The 22332-nt window shown below is 42.7% G+C and overlaps 1 protein-coding gene across 1 annotated transcript in view; it reads right to left on the reverse strand.

The window, feature by feature from the left end:
- TXNRD1 (thioredoxin reductase 1) overlaps window positions 1-22332 on the reverse strand; it is a 104946-nt gene that overhangs the window by 65636 nt on the left and 16978 nt on the right. Inside the window, exon 3 of the mRNA XM_006871081.1 lies at window positions 10140-10249. Within this exon, the coding sequence (XP_006871143.1) occupies window positions 10140-10249 (110 nt within the window). The remainder of the gene's footprint in view (window positions 1-10139; window positions 10250-22332) is intronic.

The following is a 22332-nucleotide window of genomic DNA, read 5'->3' on the forward strand; positions in this document are numbered from 1 at the left end:
CCTTTAATACTATGTTTGTGTGTATGCACATATTTTTGGTTTCTAGTATTAAAGGAGACTTTGCTACGATGAAGACAGATCTGTATTTCTAAATCAAGTTTCTGAAAAAACTATGGACAGTGGAAGGGGACAAACCTGGGGTTCAAATCCTATCTATTAGTTATTAGAATTTCCTCAGACAGACTGCTAACCTCTCAATCTCTGTTTCTTCATTTTTAAAATGAAACTATGATGACAAGTAGCAATGGTGGCACAGTGATTAAGCACTTGGTTGCTAACCACTCTGCAGGAGAAAGATGTGGCAGTCTGCTTCTGGAAAGATTTACAGCCTTGAAAACCCTATGGGGCACCTCTACTCTGCCCTGCTATTGAGTCGTAGTTGACTCTATAGCAGAGTGTTATTTTTATTCTGTGGTGACTGTGTGCTGTCAAATCGGTTCTGGCTCACAGCGACCTTATATAGGGTTTCTAAGGCTGTAAATCTTTACAGGTGCAGAAAGCCTCAGCTTTTTTCCAGCGGAGTGTCTGGTGGATTGAATGCTAACCTTGAGGTTAGCAGACAAACGTGTAACCCACTATACCATCAGAGCTCCTTCTTACCCTAAGTACCAGGGAGTTGGTTCCTACTCCATGTATTGGGTTTCTGAGTAGTGGCTGGTTGAGTTTGAACCCCTGACCTTGTGGTTCAAACCAACATTGCAGTCCAGTGCTTATCCTACAGCACCACACCAGGACTCCCTCTTATCCTATGATGTTTTTAAGTGTTGTCTAGTTGGTTCCAACTCATAACGACCTTGTATGGGGTTTCCGAGGACTGGTGGGTTTGAACTACCAACTTGTGGTTCACAGTCCAGAGCTGAGGTACAATTTCCTAGGTACAGAGGAATACAGTTCAATTCAGGAAGCAGCTAGTGAATGAATGCCTACTATATGCCAACAGCCTGAATTCTGAGCATAGGAATCCCATCAGGGAGAGCAGGCATGTGTCCTCATAGAAGTGTGAGTGCCCCAGTGTGAGCTCTGCACACAGACAGGTCCTGCCACCTGACTGAGGAGCTGTGGAGTTCTTCTGGACACACTGCTTACATTCTCAGGCCTCCATTTCCTCACTGGAAAAATCTCAACTGATACCACACCTCCTTCACAGGACTGCTGAGAGGAGTTCCTTAATTAAGCATTACAGCCTTTAGAAACCAGCACCTAACAAGACATTCATAAGTGATAGCTAGCGCTGCAGGATAAGCATTGGACTACAAGGTCTGTGGTTCAAACTCACCAGGCGCTCCTTGAAAACCCTATACAGGGTTCACTATAAATCAGAACTGATTACGTAGTGGTTATGAATCGGGCTGCAAACCTCAAGGTCAGCAGTTTGAAACTACCAGCTATTCCACAGGAGAAAGATGAGGCCTTTCTGCTCCCGTAAAGATTTACAGCCTCAGAAACCCTGTAAAGGGTCGCTATGAGTCAGAACCGACTCCATGGCACATAACAACAACAACAATAAAACTATAGTTAATGGAGTCCTGATGTGGCACTGTAGGATAAGCATAGAACTGCTAATCAACCACAAGGTTGAGAGTTCAAACCCACCAGTCGCTTGCTGGAAACTCTATACAGGATCGCTATGAGTGGGAACTGAATCGACGGCACTTAACAACATCGTTAACAGGCATGTTCAGTTAGATATTTGCAGACCTCTAATTTTAACTAGAATTATAGATACAAAAGAAGCCTGGTGGCATAGTGGGTTTATGCACTGGCCTGTGAACCTCAAGGGCAGCAGTTTTAACCCAGCAGCAGCTCTGTGGGAGAAAGAAGGCAGGACAAAGAGGCTGTCAATTCCCATAAAGATGTACAGCCTCAGAAACCCTAGGGGATAGTCCTACTCTGTCCTATTGGGTCACTAGCAGTGGGAACCAACTCAGTGGCAGTAGGTTTGGGCTTTGGCTTTTATAGATGAAACAATTAAGATTAATTCTTCCTTGACATGTAAATCAGAAAATTATCGCTGGCAGGATTCCTCCTATTCCAGAGATAAGGATTTGTGGGAGAACAGAGGAGGGAAGGTGTGGGCAAACCTAACCTTGTACTCTGAACAGGAACAGCTTAAAAAGTGAGTTTGGGCAGGAAAAGAAGTTGGGTACTGAAATAGAGAACACAAACAAAGGAGGCAAATGTGGCACGGTAGGGTAAGCACTAAGCACAAGGTCAGAGGTTCGAACCCACCAGCCACTCCTCTGACCTCTATAAAGGCTTGCTATGAGTTGGAACTGACCCCAAGGCATTTAACAAGAGCAACAGTTACAACAGTGGGTGTTCCCAGGAACCTCAGTAATAAAGGAAGTAGAGCAGGAGATAACCAGAAAAGTAGGCTGGGGCCCGATCCGGAAGGGCACAGAACACCATGCTAAGGAATGTGCCCTTTATCCTGGCAATGGGTCTGGGATCAGGAAGATGACAGACTGAAAAGGGCGAGAGATCAAAAAATGGAGGCAGCTAGAAGGCTGAAATTGTTTAGGCAAGAAGAAATGAGTACCAGAAACAGTCTGGGCAAAAGTTTAACAGAGGCAGCTATTAAATGTGTGGGCAACAGTCGAGTCCTTGAAGTGATAGATAGGAAAGGCAAAAGAATATCTGAAGCCTGGACTACCAAAAGAATAGTGACACTTCTTTAAAAGAAGAGATGCACAACTGGTCTGATGAGACTGGTGGAGCCCCGAAACCCTGGCCCTTAGACACCCTTCAAACCCGGAACCGATCCCACCCACGAAGATGACCATTCGGCTAAACAACAGATAGTGCGTCTACTAAGTGAACATTAACACCTGTGAGGAACGTACTGCTCAAAACTATCAACCACCAGAGACCAAAAGGGCTGTATTTGCCCAAAAATAAAGTTCAGAAGGCAGCCAGGGCAGCAAAGATGGGCAGATCGAAACAGAGAACAAAGGGAAGATAAGTGTAAAATGCTGAATGAAACTAATTTCTTCTGTAAACTGCCATCCAAACCTCAATAACTATACAAAAAAATAAGTGGGGGGAGGGGAGAAGTCGACTTCCAGCAATATGGCGGATCGGCAGACACACTACATACATGGACCCTCTACAACAAAGATATGAAAGACCAAAAGAAACAGACACAGGTGAAAATTCTGGAACCCTGAACTTCAGCAGAATGGTTAGAGACTGCACTGAGTGCTTGCTGGGAGGAAACGCTGAGCAGGGACAGCGAGAAAGGGAGAACTGGTTAATGGCCAGCCAGACACAGCATGACCATCTTGCACTTTTGTGAGCAGCTTTGCAACAGAAGGTGACCTGAACAGATTCACACAGGCAACAGGAAAGGTGCAATTCCTTCTTTTCCCCAAGTTCTCCTGGTGACCAGAGGTGTGGTTAGCTCCCCACTCATCCACCACCCCAGGGCAGACCAAGGTCTGGAAGTGCTAGAAGAAAACTCAGGAGAACAAGAATGACAAAATCTGAAGAAAGCCCAAGAGTTATGTGAGACACCATAAAGAGGAAAAACTTACGGGTAATCAGAATTTCCGAACAGGAAGAGATATAATAAGGATAGAGAAAATGATCAAAGCGTTATTGGAAGAAAACTTCCCTAACATCACGTAAGACAAGGAGATAGGCATGCAAGAAGCAGGAAACTTCCAACAGGATTGTTGTTAAGTGCTGTCTAGTTGATTCCGACCCTTAGCTACCCTGTATAGGGTTTCCTAGGAGCAGCTGGTGAGCTTGAACTGACACCTTGCAGTTCAAAACAACTTTGCTGTGCAGCACATTAACCTACAGCAGTACCACCAGGACTCCAAACAGGATAGATCCTAAAAGAAAAGCACCAAGACATATCAAAATCAAACTTTTCTAAACCAAAGACAAGAAAAAATCCTGAGAGCAGCTTGGAAAAATGACGTTACCTACAAAGGAGAACCAATAAAACGAAGCTCTGATTTCTCAGCAGAAAACATGCAGGCAAAAGGCCACTCCAAAAGAAAAAAATTGCCAACCAAGAATCATATATCCAGAAAAGCTGTCCTTCATATATTGTTGTTGTTAAGTGCTGTCGAGTCAGTTCTGACCCATAGTGACCCTGTATAGGATTTCTGAGGAGCAGCTGGTGAGCTTGAACCGCCAACCTTGCAGTTCAAGGTTTTGCAGTCTTGGCGCATTAACCCACAGCACCACACCAGGCAAAATTAGGATATTTCATGATAAACAAACCTACAAGACTGCAAATAGGGAACCAGATATATTAATTTATAATGAAGTCAACAACAAAGCAAAAAGAGGGGAAAGTGTAGATACAGAACTTCAGCATGGAAGTAGATTTCACGATAAAACACTGTTTTAAATGGGGAAAAAATTATTAAATTACAGGGTAACCTCAAAGAAAATTAATACAATGCGCATCACTATTTAAAAAGAGGAAAATCAGAAAGATTTAGTAAACTCTAACACAACAGAAATGAAAATTAAAAGAAACCCACAAACTGAACTCAGTGCAGAAAGTTATGTGGAACAAAGAAACCAGTAGCACCACAAAAAACACACACACACAGCAAAAGTTGTTGTTGTTGTAGTTGTTTAGTGCCATCAAGTCGATTCTGACTCATAGCAACTCTGTATAGGGTTTCCAAGGAGCGGCTGGTGAGTCTGAACTGACGACCCTGAAGTTCAAACCAACCTATGACCGAGTGCTTATCCTACAGAGCCACACACTGCAATAAAGCTGCAATCAATTCAGACCTATAGTTACAATGACTGTAAATGGATTATATGTACCATTCCAGACACAAGAGAGAGAATAGATTAAAAAACAGGATCCTTCAATATGCTGTCTACAAGACACACATCGAAAGGATGAAGACAGCCTAAATGGTCATCAACAAAAGAACAGTTAAATTCTGGTACATAAACACAATGAAATATTATGAAATTTGAAGAATAATGAATCTGTGAAATACCTTACACCATGGATGAACCTGAAGAACACTGTTATTGTTAAGTGTCATCAAGTCAGTTCCAACTCATAGTGACCCTGTATAGGGTTTCTGAGGAGAAACTGGTGGGTTTGAACTGCTGACCTTGTGGTTCACAGTCTGGTGCTGATCCTATAGCACCATGATTGGTGAAATTAGGCAATCACAAAAGGACAAATATTGTATGAAGCCAATGTAAAAAGTTAAATGGTTTTCTATATAAAAGAAACAAACTATGATGCTTCTGGTGGGGGTGAGGAATTAATCAAGAGCTAGAGGACAGACACGTGTGATAGGGCAGGCACTACACAACAAGAGGGAGGTTAACAGAGGAAAGATTAACGTGGTGGGAGACACAGGCAGGAATCTAACAGTTAAAGTGAACAGAGGTACATGGAGGGGATTACAATCATTGTAATATGCAAAGTACATGATTTGTTGAATATACAACTGATGATCTGCTCTATAAACCTTCACTTAATTCACAGTTTTCTTTATTTTAAAAAAGTGGGGGGGGGGGAGGATAGCTATATAGCAAAAAAACAAGGTTCATATTGTCATTTGGTAGAAAAAGAGGGTGCTGAATTTGAACATGTAATCAACCAGTAAAATTTTACTATTATCCTCACCAGATAAATTGACTTACAATCCTAACCATCTACTCCATTTTTAAATCTTGATTGTAGTCCCTACTCTCAAAAGTTTCAAATTCTTACTGAAGTAAGGCACCACCACCACCTCCTCCTCTAGATGAGTCAATTTCAACTCATGGCCATGCCATGTATGTCAGAGAAAAACGAACTATGTTCCATAGGGTTTTCACTGGCTGATTTTACAAACATAGATTGTCAAGGCTTTCTTCCAAGGCACTTCTGGGTAGACGTGACCTTGCGACCTTTTGGTTAAGCTGTGCTAGTTTAACATACACTACCCCAAGAAGGATGTCATGCTGGGTAAGGTGGAGGGTCAGAGAAAAAGAAGAAGACCCCCAACGAGATGGATCAGCCAGGTGACATCATTGATGGACTCAAGTGTGGCAGCAGTAGTGAGGTTGGCCCAGGATCGGACATTGTTTGGTTCTGCTGTGCATGGGGTTGCTATGAGTCGGTTCTGACTCAATGGCACCTGACAACAACAACAACCCCAAGAATCTGTTTACTTCCCCCATCTTCCTCTTCAAGTCTCAAACTAGTCAAAGGCAACTACACTAGTAATCTCCCAGGAAACACAATTGTCTTGAAGAATGAAAAGAAAGAAAACTAGGGAGTTTATGGGGTTTAGTAGAGTGCTGATAAAAAACGGGACTGGTTGGAAAGTTATTCAATGAGCACTCACTTCCTGATGTCTATTCATTAGTAGTATGGTTTCTAGTAACTTTAGAAGTTAGGCTGGAAAGGGGACCTGACATGGGTTCAGTATCTGCCTCCCCAGGCTGGACCCTCAGATGATCACCTCTGAGAATCTACTTATTGCAACTGCCTGTACAATTCATTTGGATGTTAATCATGCACTGTCTTGCATCTCTCCATGAAGAAATCATCTAAATTCTGTACTGCCATTTTTAAGACAGTTTCAAGACAATTTACCTTAAACTACTATTGTCAGGAGGGACCAGTCGCTGGAGAAGGACATCATGTTTGGTAAGGTGGAGGGTCAGAGAAAAAGAGGAAGACCCCCAATGAGATGGATTGGCCGAGTGGCAGCATCGATGGACTCAAGCGTGGCAGCAGTAGTGAGGTTGGCCAGGATCGGGCAGTGTTTCGTTCTGCTCTGCATAAGGTCGCTATGAGTCGGTACCGACTTGATGGCACCTAACAACAACAACAAGAATCTTAACTCTGTCTGGCACTTATATTCCAACAAGCAATTTTTCATTCAGTTCGCTTTTTCTTCTCAACGCCACCAATGGGCATTTCTACAAGTGATTTCAAAACTATGGAAGCATGGAGACACTGACCTACATACAAGATTCCCTGTAAGTATTAAAAAGGGAGATATTTTTGAACATGAAATGTCTCTGAGCAATAGAAACTCTATTCCTGGTTCCTAAAATTTAACAGCTCCCCAGTTCCACCTTTACACACACACACACACACACACTAGAAGCTCTGGACACAGTACACTCAGACACAATACAAGCCCTAGACATAGGTAGCATATTTCTCTATCTTACTATGCAGGTATGAAGTGTTATACCACATTGAGTTACCATTTGCTATTTCCAACTATTAACTTTTGGGTATTAAGAGTAGTTATTTGTTTTCCCCAACTGTAATTATTTTCATAAGTGGTCTTTACCAAACCAACCTATACAGCAAAGCAGTCTCAAATTTCATACTCAAAGAATTGATCATGAACTGCCAGAACAAAAAAGCAATCTACCTTGGAAGAAGCACAGCCAAAACGTGCCTTAGAGGTGAGGATGGTAAGACTTCCTCTCTTGTACTTTGGACGTGTTGTCAGGAGGGCCCAGTCCCTGGAGAAGGACAACACGCTTGGAAAGTAGTTGTTGTCACTTGGAAAGTGTAGTTAAGTCAGTTACAATTCATAAGGACCCTATATAAGGTTTCTAAGGAGCGGCTGAGGGTTTGAACCACCTACCTTGCAGCTCACCGTCCAGTGCTTATCTAACAGGGTCAGCAAAAAAAGAGGAAGACCTTGAAAGAGAAGGACCGACACAAAGCTGCAACACTAGGCTCAAACACAGCACTGCTAGTAAGGATGCCACAGGACCAGGCAGTGTTTCATTCTGTTGTTCATGAAGTTGCACTCCACAGCAACCAAACAACAAGAATTACCTGAGGGGAATTATTATTTAAAAAGAAAATAGAGGGTATATTAAGCAAGAATTCAAGTAAAGCCCAGGTAGGAAAGTTTAGCAAGCACTCCAGGGGATTATAGTAAGTGCCATTAAGTGGGTTCTGACTCATAGTGACCCTATGTAGGGTTTCCAAGGAGCAGCTGGTGGGTTTGAACTGCTAACCTTGTGGTTCATAGTCCAGTGCTGATCCTACAGCACCATACTAGGAGTCCTATACTCCATTATTTGCTTATGCTGCAATTAAAAGATGAAGCCTTACTTTAAAGATAAGAACTTTAGGATTCTTCTACTTTTAAAAGTATTTACTTCACTACACATTTTTCCACTCAAACCCAAAGCCCCCTAAAGATTAATCATGAAATGTGGATAACAATTGGTTGGAAATGCACAAACATTTTTAAATTAGTAGTCCATACTTGGTTCAAGCTCACCAGCTACTCCTTGGAAACAGGGTCGCTATAGGTCAGAACTGACTCAATGGCACTTAACAACAACTCCTGGTGTGGTGCTGTAGGATCGACGCTGGGCTGTGAACCATAAGGTTAGCAGTTCAAACCCACCAGCTGCTCCTCGGTATAAAACCCTTTTATACAGGGTCGCTATGAGTCAGAACTGACGTGACAACACTTAACAACAACAACAACTCCTGGTGTGGAGCAGTAGGATAAGCACTGAGCCATAAGGTCGGTTTGAATGGCAAGGTTGGTAGTTCAAACTCACTAGCAGTGTGGTGGAAACCCTATAGAGGGTCACTATGAGTCAGAACCATCTTGATTGCACTTAACACCACCTTGTTGTCTCTTCTTCAGTTTCTTAATACTCATTTAAAAACAAATCAAATTATAAGCAGTAGAGTGGTAAATTTACTTTTAAACGATGAGCTAAGTGATTTTTAGTTTAAGCTTTTCATTCATGGTATTTCATCTCATTAAATATCTGAAATTAACTATGATCGTATGTAACCAAAACCATCAAATCTATTAATAAAGTGGGTTTCGCAGTTTATTTAAAAAGATGATTCTATTTACTTCCATTGATGTTAAAACAAGGAACATCAGTAGAATTATATAAAGATCAAATGACAATGTAACTTTCAAGTGTAAATTTATGGCACAGGTGAGAGAACTGAACATCAGACAGGAAGGAGTATAAACTTTGTCTCATTTTACTTGCACACTAAAGGTTTAATGTAACACAATTTATTTTAAATAAACCTTAAAAAGTCTTCATATCCTTTAATTATTTTCCATTCGTTTGCTATTTCTCTTTGAAGTCTGTTGTTAAGTGCCATGGAGTCAGTTCTGACTCATAGCGACCCTGTATAGGGTTTCCACAGAGCGACTGGTGAGTTTGAACTGTCAACGTTGTGGTTCAAACAGTGCTCATCCTATAGTGCCACACCAGGACTCCCTTTGAAGTCTAGCTCCCATGTATACCCGTTCTTCAAAAGTTCAATAAGAATCTTTTAGAAGCAAGAAAAGGTAGTAAATGAATTGATAATTTCCTAAAGGCACATATTTCTAAATATGCTTTTATATTTAACTAAGGCCTCGGGCTGACTGCTAAAAAGGCAATGTTCATGTATGAGTTCCATTTCTTAAAAAACACAGGCACAGCTACTAAACTTTCTAACCTGGTAACCAGCCACACATGACGAAGAGCATCACTTACACTTCTAGCCTTAAACCTGCATCTCAACTCCATGCAATTTTCCAAGTCCTCCTAAGGGAGGACTTTCATCAGGCCAAGAAAATTTCTTGTTCCTTTTTTCCCTCCACCCAACTGTTAGCTCTAGAACAAAAAAAGATGCCTGAAGGGTGATATACTCACTCCAGGTGTGTTGGGGGTGCTTTCTGGGTTCCCTCCCCCGCACCCCAAGAAATTAAAGGGGAAGATATAAGGGCGCCAGGACGAGGAAGCTAAGAATTTCCTGTTCACCTTTTCTCTGTATTTCCCTGTTGTTAGGTGCCCTAGAGTCATTTCCAGTACTTACTTCCCTAAAAAGCTCAACTCCAGAAGTTTATATAGCCGCTAAGAAACCCTATAAATTATTTAGATTGGGGGGCGGCATTTTTAAAACTTGTTTTAAAAGATCAAAACAGTTGCATGTGATGGAAATATCTACATAATCCCGTTTTGAACTGAACCCATGGCCTGATCAACTTGGCCTCCCCACCAGGGTTTCTCTGTCACTTTCTAAGGATGGGCTCCGTGTGGCTGGCGGGCACAGAACTCTGACTGGGCGAGGCCGGCTCCCACCACTATGGGAGCTCACCCTGAGTTCGTCCTCGGGCCCGGCGGGCGGTAGAGACGTTAGGATCTCCTACCTTCAAAGTCTGCTCATGGCCGCCTATCTTTGTCCGTCTCACAAACACCACGGGCACTTCGGTTTCTGAGGTCAACGCCGCGAGCGCAGCTTCCAGGCCCTGCCGGTCGGCTACAGCACAAAAGCAGAGAGGAGAGGCCGTGAGGGCGCTCGAGCAGCCGACCGCGGCGGGAACTGCGGCAGGAACCGCGCGGGGCGGAGCTTCCGGGCCCCGGGCCTCCCAGTCTGTGTGCCCGCGGGCCATGTGGGGACTCCCGGCCGGCAGCGGGAGTGGGGCCCGGCCCTGCTTGGCCTCGCAGTCCCTGGAAACGTGGCCTCCAGCCGAGCTCTCTGCGGCAGGGCTGCGCTCGGCGTTACTGCGAGGCACGGCAGCCTACGGCCACACAGCCTCTGGCCCAGACCGACTCTGACACAGTTCCTAGCCTTCACAAAGCGTCTCCCGGTTCAAGGTGGCTTTCACACAACTCGGCATCTGTACGTGGATCCCCAGATCCAACTTCCCAGGCTTTCTTGAAATTGGAAAACACGGGGCAAAATACCGAACACGGGCCATTTTAGATGCTTTTCTTTAAGACCTTTGAAGCAATACCTCAAATTCGAGATAAGAGCTGGAAGCACTTAACCAATTTTCAACAAAGGTTGAGCTCAGGTACAGAATGAGTCAGTAGTGGAATTAAACAAAGAATCCACTTACACTGACATCAGGCCCATTCAGGAGACAAAAGTAAACACTCAAACGTTAACTACACTGACTGAGAACGGCAGCTAACACTTCCATAGAGCTTCCGTGCCTATGCACATTTGGTCCATTTCGCAGGTAGGTTGACTGAGGCACGGAGAAGCTATGTAACATGCCCAAGACCACGAAGCTCGTTCCGAAACAGCAAACCGAGTCTGCACTCTTCCCCACGACAAACGACTCTGAGGTCAGAACCACGGGACTCGGGTCTTGCTGCCGCCCTTCATCATCTGTGCCACTTGACCTTTCTCTGAACTTTGCTTTCCCCACTTATAAAACATGGCGATTCCATGGAGCACCTTGCCAACCTCTCAAAATTTCTGGGAATTAAATGATTCAATCCTGCCTTGAAAACACACACACACACACACACACACACACGTGTATCTTTACACTTTTTTTTTTAACGCTGTCCGCGATCTGTCCATCATCTACATTTCAAGAGTCGTGCACTAAGAAATGATGCAAAACCCATTTTCTGAGCTATTCTGCAAAAGAGAACAAGAGGGAGGTAACCATGAGTGGACAGGGTGCCAGTCTCCCCTATCACACGCTGAAGCTCTAACCTGGCAGAGGTGAAAATCGCCTCCCTTAGGAAACCCTCATCTCCCATATCTCGGACCCCATCTTCCCGGACTCATAATGCACCGACGGGCACAAAGCTCACATCCCTGTAAGCAGACAGTCCCCAGGATGCTCACTTCCTACGGGCGAGGCGCTCGGTCGGTTTTTAATGACCGCGGAGCTTACATGGACGCGAGGAGTAGAAACGTCAGGCTCGGCTTCAGAAGCAGGGCTTCCTTCGGGTCCGAGGCGAACGCGGGACTGAAGTGGACTAAGGTGAAAGAGTTGCAGGCTTCCAGAGGCTACGAGAAGCCACGCCTTCTCGGAGCCGGTAGGCAAGCAGCCAAAGCCAGAATGACAAAGCAAAAATCCACTCCTCGTGCAGACCTGGCAACCTACGCTAATCGCTAATCGGTTTAGCGAAGTGAGAGCTCCGTATCTGAGTGACACCATATCCTCTTCCTGCTCACAGACGCCCCCAACGCAAAAAAGAAAGAGCAAAAACCATTGGAGAAATAAATGCTTTGTAACCAAACCCAAGAGAGAGAATGTGTTTAACTCAATAAAACTGGATTATGCCTTAAAGTAGTGCCTCCAGAACTGGGCTGCTCATTACAATCACGTGGAAATCTTTAAAAAATACTGAGGCCTAGCCCCCACCCGCCCAGACATTCTGATGTAATTGGTCTGGGGTGTGGCCTGGGCATCAGAGTTGTTTTGTTGTGTGTGTTTTTGTTTTTTTTTTTCCCAAAGCTTTCCAGGTGATGCTAGTGAACAATAAAGTTTGGGACCTATTGCTTTAAAAGTAATGGATTGGTCAGTTTGGCAATTCCCTAAAGGAAGTTACCAAGCTTTTGAAAGAAATGTCTAGTCCCTTCTGACTAATTCTGAACAGAAGTGACAAATTCTCACCAACACATAAATTCCCCTGGGAGTACTTCCTGCTTGTCCTTTTTTGTTTTGTTTGCCTCAACAAAAAACAATATATTTAACTCCAGCCTTACCAAGCTACCTGCAGCTGTGGAAGTGAGTCATGATCCCTAAAACTTCCCTGCTCCTCTTGGTCTGTTACTCAGCACCTTGTACCAGTAGGTGGCTACCAATAGTTGTTAAATGAATGAATGAATACATGTCTTCCCATTTCTTTACTCCCAGACCTTGCCCTGTATCTCTTCTTTATATTGCTCCTAAGCTGTAGCCTTTTTTGCTGTAATAACACTGTAATCATAAGCATACTGTCTTCCACGAGTCCTATGAATCATTCTAGAAATTTATCAAACCTGAGGGAGAATGGGAGCCAGCAGGTCAGAAGTGAGGAGACTAGAGACTGCCCGGCCTGTGCCTGGAATCCTGAGGGGGTAGAAGGAACTACCCAAATTTGCATCCAGCTGCTCAGAAGTGAGGGTATTGTGCGGACTCCCAAGCTTGCAACTGGGATTTGAGGTCTTGGACAGACTTGGAAGTCTGGAGGATTGTGTTAGATCAGGAAAGCCTCTTCACAGCCCTGCTGGCAGGCACACCTAGGCCCAGTGACTCCTTGGCCACTGCCCTGTCACAAAGCTCTTTTAGCCCTGCCGATTAATGCCCAGAGGCACCCAATTCTGCCAGTAAGCCTCCTGCCTGAAGGCACTCAGCTTTCTCAGTCTCTGGGCCAGGAAACCAGTGCGTCATCTCCTGCCAGTCTCCTGCTTCTGCTGCCTCTGCAGCTGCTGCTTCTCTGCCACTGTTTCTTGGGGTCTCTCACCCTCTGCAGTGTCACAGGTTCAGCACAGGATTTCAGGTTCCAAGGACACATTCCATTCCTGGCTCTTCTGTCCTGATGGTAATGAAATCCCACTTTCCACCTAATGAATGATATGGCAAGACTGACATGACACTCTTGCATATTTGGGTTTCAAATACCTTATTTGCATGGTCCAACAGGTTTGCAGAGTCCTGGTGTGGAGTTGTATGATGAGCAATGGATTGCTAACCATAAGGTCAGTGGTTCAAGCCCATCAGCCACTCCTTGGAAACCCTATGCAGGGTCGCTATGCGTTAGAACCAAGTCCACAGCACTTAACAATAACAAGGTCTGCGGTTCGAGCCCACCAGCCACTCCACAGGATAAAGATGAGGCTTGTCTGCTCCAGCAAAGACTTAAAGCCTCAGAAACCATATGCAGGGTTACTATGAGCTGGAACTGACTCTTAACAGCACTTAACAACAACCACAATAACAACCCTCACTGAGGGTGCCATGTACCTTATTTACATTGTTAGCAAGTAATCCAACCTGTGTATAATTTCATCTCCTTTTACACCTCTAAGTCCCTATGTCAAAACTTAACACTGCTCTGGAAAATGGAAAAAAATAATAGTATGCCTAGCACTTAGTAAGCATTGAAAAATTCTTAGGTAGTATTCCTAGTCCTCATTGATAGGACTAGAAATACTACCTAAGAATTAACAACAACAACAACTAAGTGCTAGACATAGATACTATTACTTTTTCCATTTTCCAGAGCAAAAACAGAGGCGTAAAGGAGAAAATTATCTTGCTCATAGTCACCTAGATAATAAAAAATTGCAGAGCTGAGATTGACCCCAGTCCCTATTCTTACCACACTGCTGCTGTTCTACCTCAGAATGTCTCTAGGCAGAAGAAGCAGCATATACAAAGACATAGCAGTAGAGAAGCAGTGTTAAATTCTGACATAGGGACTCAGAGGTATAAAAGGAAATGAAATTATACACAGGTTGGATTCAATATGTAATGGGCTTTGGGGTTCATAATGTACCGAGGTGCCTACCTCTTTCCCACATATTCTCAGATGACTCTCAAAATCATTCCAAGTGTTATACTCATATTGTTGTTGTTAAGCATTAAGTTGGTTCCAACTCATAGCAACTCACTCAGTATAGGGTTTTCAAGGAGAAGCTGGTGGGTCTGAACTACCAACTTTGTGGTTACCGGTCAAGTGTTTATCCTACAGTGCCACACCAGTCCAGAGGTAAAAACAGAGGCTTTAAGAAATTAAGAATCAGAGGTCATCAAGCAGGTATGTGGTAGAGCTGAGCTATAAGTCCAAGTGTGCTTATCGCCAAGTCCATTGTTTGTCTTGTGAATGTGAATGATGTCTAATGAAGTACGGGCAAAACAGAGGGGAAAGCAACATGTGGTAGGGACAAAATATATATATATATAACTTTCTAACAAGGTCCAGGGAAGACTTCATCCATGAAACATGCACCATGAAAGCTCATTCATTCATCGTTTGAAATCCTGCTCAGAGAACCATGATCTCTGTGAAGCTTCTCTGATCAAACACAAAACTAATCTCTCTGTCTTTCTTTCTTATATCAGCTCCATTTATTTACAGGTCTGCCACCCTAAGAGCTGTCACTGAGCACTTCTGTGCCAGGCGCTTGACAAGCTTCGCGTTAATCATCTCAATAACCTTTTGTGATAAGTATTATCACCTCCATTTAAAGCTGAATAAACCAAGGTTAAGTGACTGGCCAAGGCCTCCTGAATAGGCCAAGAGTTAAGCTGGCCTGCTTCCTCTTTTCTGTACCACAGTGTTCTTGAGGAACTGGTTTGTGTATCCTAGCACCTGGTGCAGTACCTTTCTATAGGAGGCACTCAATCAAGGTTTGAACTCAACTGGCACTTTGGCAGACTTTAAAAATGTCACTGAAGTAGAGAAGAGAGTCTCAGGTGCACTGGTAGGTTTTCTAAGGTGGTGGTGGTGGTGGGGGGAAGTGTTGGGAAGCCCAGATTTGTAGCATTTGCTAGTTTTTGTAGTATAAATAGTCTCACCTTGTCTGACTTCATGCTACCAACCTGCTAGCATGACTCCCGAATGTTTAAGGGAACCAGCTCCAGCATACCACCGAAGAGCTCAAGGTCATTAAGAGGTGGGAGCTACTTTCTTCACTACATCTCTTCCCTACAGCTTGCAATCCATAGACTTCAATTCAATGTCAAAAGACGAGGAGTAGATAGATAACATTATATATATATATATATATAAACAAAGTATGCCATTTCAGAGGACATACTTTCTAACATCTTCTACGCGCTTCCATATATATGTATGAAGACCATAAAAGAATTGATGCTTTTGAGTTATGGTGTTGGAGGAGACTATTGAAAGTACCATGGGCTGCCAAAAGAACCAACAGATCTGTGTTGGAAAAAGTGCAGCCAGAGTGCTCCTTGGAGGCCAGGATGGCAAACTTCATCTCTCATACTTTGGACATAGTGTCAGGAAGGACCAGTCACTGAAGAGGGATATCATGTTTGGTAAGGTGGAGGGTCAGAGAAAAAGAGGAAGACCCTCAGCGAGATGGATTGGCTAAGTGGCAGCAACAATGGGCTCAAGCGTGGCAACAATTGTGAGGTTGGCCCAGGATGGGTCACTATGAGTTGGTACTGACTCAATGGCACCTAACAACAACTTTCCAACATATTATAAACATTAACATGTTGAATAAACCAGTTCTCTCACTCAAAAGGTCTTGGCAAAGAAAATGGAAAATACTTTGGACTGTCCTAGAGTTAAGTGCAATCAGAAAGCTCCTTAGAAGTGAGGATGAGGAGATTTTTGTCTCATGAAACATTATCAGGAGGGACCAGTCCCTAGAGAAGAACATCATGATTGGGAAACAGAGTCAGCTAAAAGAGTAAGACCCTCAGCAAGATAGGTAGCACAGTGGCTGCAACTATGGCTCCAACATAGCATCAACTGTGGGGATGGCACAAGATGAGCAATGTTTTATTGTATGATACATAGGGTTGCTGTGAGTCAGAGCCACCTCAGTGGCACCTAACAACCTCACTCAACACAAACAGGAAAATTAAGGCGTAGTCTACTTCTGCTAGTGCTCAACTTTACTAGAGTCCTACAACCAATTCCAATTCCAGTGGCTTCAGGAGCTCACATTCCCTAAATATCAGATGAGGCGTTCTGCTCCCGTAAAGATTTGTAGCCTCGGAAACCCTGTGCAGGGTCACCATGAGTCGGAACCGACTCCAAGGTACTTAACAACAACAAATCTAGAATTCATGATGGCTCAAAAGCCCTCTGCCTTCAAATGTGCCCAGGTCTCCTTTGTCTGATCTTTGAACAGATTCAACAGCCTTGCCTAGCTTGCTGCTGGCAAGTGAATGATCCAGTAGTTAAAGGAGCTTGCTCTGATGTCAAAGCCTGGCTCTGCTGTTGACAAAGCTGCATGCCCTAAGACAAGTTCTGTTACCTCTCTGTGCCTCAGTTTACTCATCTGTAAAATGTGACATAGATATAAAACCTACAATTCATGTGGTAGATGTAAACGTCTCAGCATGTGGTAAGTTGTCAATATTTGAATTATCTTCATTTTATCTTCATGCATGCTAGGGACACTTCAGCATGGTTCAGAGATTGGACTGTCCCCTTTGAACAGGTTAGTCATTCACAGAAACTGTCAACAATGGGTTACACTAGACGCTGTGCAAAACTTAATCCAGAGGGTGACCCCATTCATCTCTCTTTTAATTAGTAGTCTATGGTTAAGCACTCCATTTTCCAGAGCGCACCCACACTCATTACTCAGAGCTTGCTTTTCCCTAGCATTAGAATGTAATTTTCTTAAACAACCAGCTAAAAGAAGTGAAAAAGGAAGTTCTTTAAAAATTAGTACATGCATTTCAGCAGAAACACTCTTCTTCTGCATCCCACTGTCTAAGTCTCTCGGTGTCTTTTGTCAATTCTGCTGGTGGTGGTAGTTGCATGTCATGGAGTCAGTTCTGATTCACAGCAGCCCCACCTATGGTTTCTGAGGTTGCAAATCTTTATAGGAGTAGAAGGCCTCATCTTTCTCCCACTGAGCAGCTGGTAGATTCAAACTGCTGACTTTGAGGTTAGCAGTTCAACTCCTAACCCACTACGATACCAGGTCTCCTTCACTTCAATTCTAGGGTAAAGAAAAAGTTTCCAAAGTAGAAACACACTGGTTATAAGTACCTTAGGAGGTATAGGCTTCATTCCAATTGACTCTCAGATGTCTCATGTTATAAAACTGGAGATCAGCCATCCTCACCACCCACCAGAGGATTGTGAGAGTATTAATTAATAGTGGTAGACAGCTTTTAGATCTAACAGATGAAAGAAGTGCCATATGGTTTACTATTACCAATCTTGAAATTCTTATATACTTATAGGTACTTGATATTGAGAGGAAGATCCCACACCCACTCTGTATTCCACCAAGAGTGGAAATTCCAGAATCCCAAAACATGACTACAAGTCAGCCCCATCACTGATGGAGGGCTATGGACACCTCACGGAGCTGGGTCTGGAATAGTCTTTGATCCTCCAGGTTGGTGGCTAATAATCCACGTCCTGGCTTGAACTGAGTGTCCTATGTCTCATTTATAACCTTAGATACATTAAGACCAACTTTGCCACTCTAAAGGCAGATGAAAGAGCCTTGTAGTTTGCCACCAAGTATTTCTGAATTCCTTTATGTATAGATTTCAGGTATTTATTTAATCTTTCAGTAATCTCAGGAACTCTTTAAAACTGTGTTGCCACGAAAGCGGCTGGACTACTTCCACTCTCCTTGATGGAGTTCGGTGTTAAAAATTAAACGGGTTTACTTCTCGAAGGTAAAGACCTATAGGTCAGTGTTCATTCACTAACATTTCTAAGAAGGTAAGGTATTTTCCAGCCTCAGAAACCATATAAGGGCTGCTGTGGGTCAGCACCAACTCGATGGCACCTAACAAAAACAAAAACAACCATTATATATGAGCCCTGGTGTGGCACAGTAAAATAAGCACTGAACTGCTAGCCTCAACGCCCATGGTTCAAACTCACCAGCTATTCCTTGGAAACTTTATAAAGGGTCACTGTGAGTCAGAACCACCTCAATAGCAAACAACAACTATCATATAAGAGGCCTTGTGGTGCTGTGGGTTAGGTATTGGGCTGGAAACCACAAGGTCAGCAATTCATACCCACCAGTTCCTCCACAGGAGAAAGATGAGGCTGTCTGCTCCCATAAAGATTTAGACTCTCAGAAACCCTATTCAGAGTCAATATGAGTCAGAATCAACTCAATGGCAGTGGTCTTTTTAGTTACATTATGTTGTTGTTGTTATGTGCTGTGGAGTCGGTTCAGACTCATAGCGACCCTGTACAGGGTTTCCAAAGCTGTAAATCTTTATGGGAGCAGAAAGCCTCATCTTTCTCCCCAGGAACAGCTGGTAGTTTCGAACTGCTGACCTTGAGGCTGGCAGCCCGACTCGTAACCACTATGCTACCAGAGCTCCTTAGTTACATTATATAGTTACTATATTATTAGTTGTTGTTGTTAAGTGCCGTCAAGTCAATTCCAACCCATAGCAACCCTGTATAGAGTTTCCAAGAACAGCTATAGCCTCTCCGTAATTGTGATTTAAACAAAAAAATGTATGGTTTATATATGAAAAATATTGTACTAATCCCTCAGACAAAACCAACCTCCTTTTCTCTCAGGCAAAATCAAGATGTTACTAGCATCACTAAGTGGATTCTGGATTTTCAGCAGGGCACATACATTCCCAAAACAAAGATGTCATATCTCAATCTCCTTTGAGCATACATATGACTAAGTGGTCAAGAGTTTGAAAGCAGAACTGTAATTTAAGAGGAAATGTTCTTAAATGAAAAGGACATCCTTCCTTCAACCCTTCTTCCAACTAATTGGTGGTTGGTTTGAACACCCATCTTGGAAGAAATGAAAGAAAAATATTAAGGAATGTGGAGTATGAAAATGGAAAAACTCAACACTGGACCCAACAATGCTGAATATGAGACAAACTCTAAAGAAACTACCTCTAGACTTCTTTTACATGAAAGAAAAATAATTTTATCTACTGTATTTATCTACTATATTTTTCCAGTTGGTTTGCTGTCAGATGTGACCAGATTTAATCCTTACTTACAGTTATATTATTGAAACAATAACATTATAGGAAACATATTTACATTAGAAAAAAAGTTTTAAATAATGAAAAAACAAGACAAAGCAAGAACAAAAGAGGCATTTAGAAGCTCACTATTTGGAAGCAAACAAAGAGTTATGCTCTTGTCTTATTTCACTGTAGACTTTCTCTGAGTGCTCTTATTCATTTCCATAAATTCCAACCCAACCTGTAGATTGATGTTGATGTTGTTAAGTGCTAGCAAGTCAGTTCTAACTCATAGCAGCCCTGTCTAGGGTTTCCAAGGAGCAGTTGGTGGATTTGAACCAACAACCTTACAGTTCAAAATGCCCTTGCAGTCCAGTGCATTATCCCGCAGTGCATTATCCCATAGTGACCTTGTATAGGGTTTAGAGGAATGGCTGATGAGTTCGAGCCACTAAACTTGGGCTAACTTATAGTTGCTGTTGCTAGGTGTTGTCAAGTCAGTTCCAACCAACAGCAACCGTATGTACAACAAAACCAAACAATGCCCAGTCCTGCGCCATTCTTACAAATGCTGGTACGCTTGAACCCATTGTTTCTGCCACTGTGCAAATACATTTTATTGGGTTCTCTCTTTTTCACTGTCCCTCCACTTTACCAAGCTTGATGTCCTTCTCAAGGACTAGACTGGTCCCTCCTGATAAGATATCCAAAGTACGAGAGATGACTGGCCATATTGGCATCTAAGGAACATTCTCATTGTACTTCTTCCAACACATATTTGTTTGTTCTTCTAGCCATCCATGGTACCTTTAATAGTCTCCTCCAGCACCATGCATAATTTCTTCTACAGTCTTGCTTATTCATTGACTAGCTTTCACATGAATATGATGTTATTGAAAATACCATGGGTTGAGTCAGATGCTCCTTAGTCCTCAAACTGACATCTTGGCTTTTGAACACAGCAGAACTGCCTAATGCAATATGTCATTTGATATCTTGACTGGCTTTCATGAGTGTTGATGGTGGATCCAGGCAAAATGAAGTATTTGAGAACTTAAATCATTTCTTCATTTATCATGATGTCATTTCTTGTCCGTTTTTTTTGTTGTTGTTGTTGTTAGGTGCCATTGAGTCAGTACTGACTCATAGCAACCTTATGCACAACAGAAGGAAACATCGCTTGGTCCTGGGCCAACCTCACAATTGTTGCTACATTTGAGCCCATTGCTGCTGCCACTATGCCAATCCATCTCATTGGGAGTCTTCCTCTTTTTCACTGACCCTCCACATTACCAAGCATCACCTCCCTCTCCAGGGACTGGTCACTCCTGTAATATGTCTGAAGTATGCAAGACGAAGTCTGACCATTTTGGATTCTAAGAAGCATTATAGCTGTACTTCTTCCAAAACAGATTTGTTTGTCCTTCTTGCAGTCCATCATGGTACTCTGAATATTCTCTTCCAACACCATAATTCAAATGCATCAAATTTTCAATGCCCCTCCTTATTTATTGCACAACTCTCACATGCATATGAGGCTGTTGAAAATATCATGGCTTGGGTCAGGCACACCTTAGTCCTCAAACTGACATCTTCATTCTTGAACACTTCAAAGCGGTCTTGTGCAGCATATTTGCCTAATGCAATACATCATTTGTTCTTGACTGCTGCTTCCATGTTGATAATTGATCCAAGCAAAATGAAGTCTTTGATAACTTCAATCTTTTCTCCATTGATAAGAATGTTGTTTATTGGTCCAGTGGTGTGGATTTTTGTTTTCTTTACATTGAAGAGTAACCCATACCAAAGGCTGTGGTCTTTTATCTTCATCAGTAAGTATTTTAAGACCTCTGTGCTTTCAGTGAGCAAGGCTGTTATCACCTGTATAGTGCAGATAGTTTAAGAGTCTTCCTCTAATCCTAATACCATGCTCTTCTTCATATAATCCAGCTTCTTAAACTATTTGCCCATCATAAAGACTGAATAAATATGGTGAAAGAATACAACCCTGGAGCACACCTTTCCTAATTTTAAGCCATTCATTGTCCCCTTGTACTGTTAATGACTGCCTCTTGGTCTATGTACATGTTACTCATGAGCACAATTAAGTATTCCAGAATATTCATTTTCCGCAATGTTGACCATACCTTGTCATGATCCACAAAATCAAAAGCCTTTGTGTAGTCAATGCAGCCCAGGTAAACATCCTTTTTGGTATTCTCTGCTTTCATCCAAGATCCATCGGACATCAGCAATGGTATCCCTCATTCCACAGCCTCTTCTCAATCCAGCTTGTACCTATGGCAGTTCCCTGTCAATGTGTTGTTGCAGCCATTTAAACATTATCTTTAGCAAAATTTTCCTTCCATGTCATAATAATGATATAGTGCTATGATTTCCTCATTCTGTTGGGTCACCTCTCTTTGGAATGGGCCTAAATATGGATTTCTTCCAATCAGTTGACCAGGTAGCTGTCATCCAAATTTCTTGGCAGATGACTGAGTGCCTCCAATATTGCATCAGTTAGTTGAAATATTTCAATTTCTATTCCATCAATTCCCAGAGCCTTGTTCTTTGTCCATGACTTCAGTGCACCTTAGGCTTCTTCCTTCAGTATCATTATTCTTGATCATATGCTACCTCTTGCAATGAATGGTTACTACTGACCATTTCTTTTTGGTACAGTGACTTTGTGTATTCCTTCCATCTTCTTTTGATACTTTCTGTACTATTCAATATTTTGCCCATAAATCCTTCAACATTTCAAGTTGAAGCTTGAAATTTTTCCTTAGTTCTTTCACCTTGAGGAATTCTGAGCATATTCTTCCCTTTTGTTTTTCTAACGCCAAGTCTTTGCATATTTCATTTTAATATTTGACTTTATCTTCTTGAGCTGCCCTTTGAAATTTTCTGTTCAGTTCTTTTACCTCCTCTTTTCTTCCATTTGCTTTAGCATATTTAAGCTGGAGAGCAA

The sequence above is a fragment of the Chrysochloris asiatica genome, unplaced genomic scaffold (genome assembly GCF_000296735.1).
Source record: "Chrysochloris asiatica unplaced genomic scaffold, ChrAsi1.0 scaffold00160, whole genome shotgun sequence".
NCBI classification, from domain to species: domain Eukaryota; kingdom Metazoa; phylum Chordata; class Mammalia; order Afrosoricida; family Chrysochloridae; genus Chrysochloris; species Chrysochloris asiatica.